This window comes from Salvia hispanica, chromosome 4, assembly GCF_023119035.1.
Source record: "Salvia hispanica cultivar TCC Black 2014 chromosome 4, UniMelb_Shisp_WGS_1.0, whole genome shotgun sequence".
Classification (NCBI taxonomy): Eukaryota; Viridiplantae; Streptophyta; class Magnoliopsida; order Lamiales; family Lamiaceae; genus Salvia; species Salvia hispanica.
This window is the reverse complement of record NC_062968.1, coordinates 39,997,214-39,999,649: the sequence shown is the minus strand read 5'-3', so window position 1 is coordinate 39,999,649 and position 2,436 is coordinate 39,997,214. Positions and strand designations below refer to the sequence as shown.

At 37.0% G+C, this 2,436-nt stretch overlaps 1 protein-coding gene across 1 annotated transcript; it reads right to left on the bottom strand.

Moving 5' to 3' along the window:
• Positions 1-752, bottom strand: LOC125219609 (non-specific lipid-transfer protein 1-like). The gene is made up of 2 exons (XM_048121631.1): positions 360-752; positions 1-237 (listed from the first exon to the last, which is right to left on the bottom strand). Exons 1-2 carry the CDS (start codon positions 698-700, stop codon positions 228-230), a joined length of 351 nt encoding a protein of 116 aa, XP_047977588.1. The 5' UTR covers positions 701-752; the 3' UTR covers positions 1-227.
• Between the last annotated feature and the right edge of the window lie 1,684 nt (positions 753-2,436).

Below are 2,436 nucleotides of genomic sequence, written 5' to 3'. Positions count from 1 at the left end.
GATAAAAAGCACACAAAGCAAGCTGATTTCAACATTAAGACAACAAATACATCAAATACTTAGACCCTAACTTTTCCCCCATAGGCATCAAATACTTAGACCCTAACTTTTCCCCCATAGGCAGAAGACAAAAACCCTAATATAAAACCTTAATTATTCTAGTAATAATAATTCTCCGTTGTACTGTCTTCTGGTCCGTCATTTGAGGAAAAGCTCCAATCTCTCTCCTAGCGAACTCTGCAAAATCAATTTTTTCAACATGTTGAAATAATAATTGAAATTATTCTAGTACTAATAATATTTTTGAATTATTTTAGTAATACTAATAATTGAAATATGTATGTTGTTGGGATGGTTACGTGGAGCAGTCAGTGGAGGGGCTGATCTTGTAGGGAATGTTGACGCCGCATTTGGAGGGGAGCGAGGCAGCGTTGGTGATGATGGTTGGGGTGGCGGAGTTGGCGACGGACTTGAGGCACGAGCACACGGTCTGGCGGTCCGGGGTGGAGGTGGCCTGGTTGTAGAGCGACCTTATCCCTTGGCAGCAGTTCACCGGTGGCAGCTGAGCTCCCCCGTACATCACGTAGTTGATGCACGGGGAGAGATCGGTCATCACCGTCGAGCACGACACCGCGGCCTCACTCTGCGCCCCTGCTACGGCCATCACTGCCAGGATTAGCATTATAGTGGCTTTCTCCATTGAATGTTTTCTAACTTCTTTTATTTTTTTTGTTGCAAATGTGGTGTGTAAGATATCTGAGGTTTGGTGGTGTTTAAATAGAGGATTTTTTGGTGGAAATGGTAGTACTATTACATTTATGAGTTTAGATAGATTTGTAGTTGGTAAGTAGTTGGATTTCATCAATGTGTTTATTAATGACATTAGCTGTGCTTTTGTGCTGATCGACTACCTATATTAAGATAAATTCGTACACTTCTTTTTTCAAAATTGTAAGTCATGTGCATGTTAATAATGGCAAAACTATTTTCGTTTATTCTGGCACAAGGGTTGAAACCCGAAGCCCAACGGTCTTCCACATGTTGGGTTACAAATCTAAAAGTGAAAGCAGTATATAAATGTTGTCTAACTCCAATTAGTTTGAGGCTTTGTGTGATGACCCAAAAATAAAACCGTGCAGACTTGGCTCAATCCAAAATGGAATACCAAATTAATGTGTAGTTAACGATCCAACAACTGGTATCAGAACCCGGGTGGCTCGGGTCAGGCCCTGAATGACCATGTTCAAGTGGAGCCAGGAAGACTCAAGTTTGAGTCAGGCCCGTAATGTCTCGATGTGTCGACTGTGTGTTCCCAATGTGGTCTCGGTTTGAAGAGAGGATTGTTGGGTTACAAATTTATCCCACATCGGATGAGTGAGGAAAGTTGGAAGCAATATATAAGTATTGTTCAACCCTAATTAGTTTGAGGGGTGACCCAAAACAAATCAATGCGCGTTTGGCTCCATCCAAAGAGACAATATCAAACTAATGTGCAGTCGACAATCCCAACACCACATACCTCGGTCCGACAGTATTGTGAGGAGTGCTCAAACTGGATACTCTAGCTGCTAAAGGGGAGAGTCGTTAACCCACGTCCTGTCAGAAGTCCATTTCCCAAGATTTTACACTTGTGCCCGAGAAATATTGCAACTGCACTACAATAGTGGGATAAATAAATTAAAATAGGATCATTAGTCCGTAAAATTTTGAATGTTCGGTCCCATATTATTTTTCAATTGAATAAGATATTAGACGAATATGGTTGTTGATATGGATTGCCTTAACTGACGTAGCACAATTGGGCAAGAAATTAAATGATGTTGCACTATATATACATTCTAAATTTTTATTGGTTGATTTCAAAACGCCATAAAAATTTATAGTTCTAAGAACACCACCTAGATTTTAAATGTTTAATGCTTATATGCAAAATTTTGTTGAAATTCAAATATATATATAAGAGAAATGATATGCTACGTACCTTATGTGAGCTTCTTATATGAGCACCATTCTCATTTGACACACATTTAGCATTGTTCGTTTCGATTTATCTAGTTGGTTTTACTCTAATACATAAAAAAATGTTATTACAATTTTTAATTTCACAAAACTCATAAAAATCAAAGATCTTTTTGCTCGATTTCTCTATAATTTCAAATAAATTAAATAAATGAATAAAATAATAAATCAAGCTTTAATTATTGAATTTAATATAATAATTGCATATACTTTTCGGTAAGTGGTAGTGCTATAATTGTAAAGGTGTAGAAAAAATCAATGTTTTTCCGAGAGAATGTATATATTCGGCCTAATTATTAACAGGCGAAGCTATACGTAGAAATAATAGCACAATATTATTTTTCATTAAAGTGATGATGATATGCTATAATTCCTATGGCCAAATTATTTAATAGTATTATTTTGTCCTGATTAATA

Coding starts and splice junctions, on each gene's coding strand:
- LOC125219609 (XM_048121631.1), bottom strand. CDS start 700: ATGGAGAAAGCCACTATAATGCTAATCCTGGCAGTGATGGCCGTAGCA.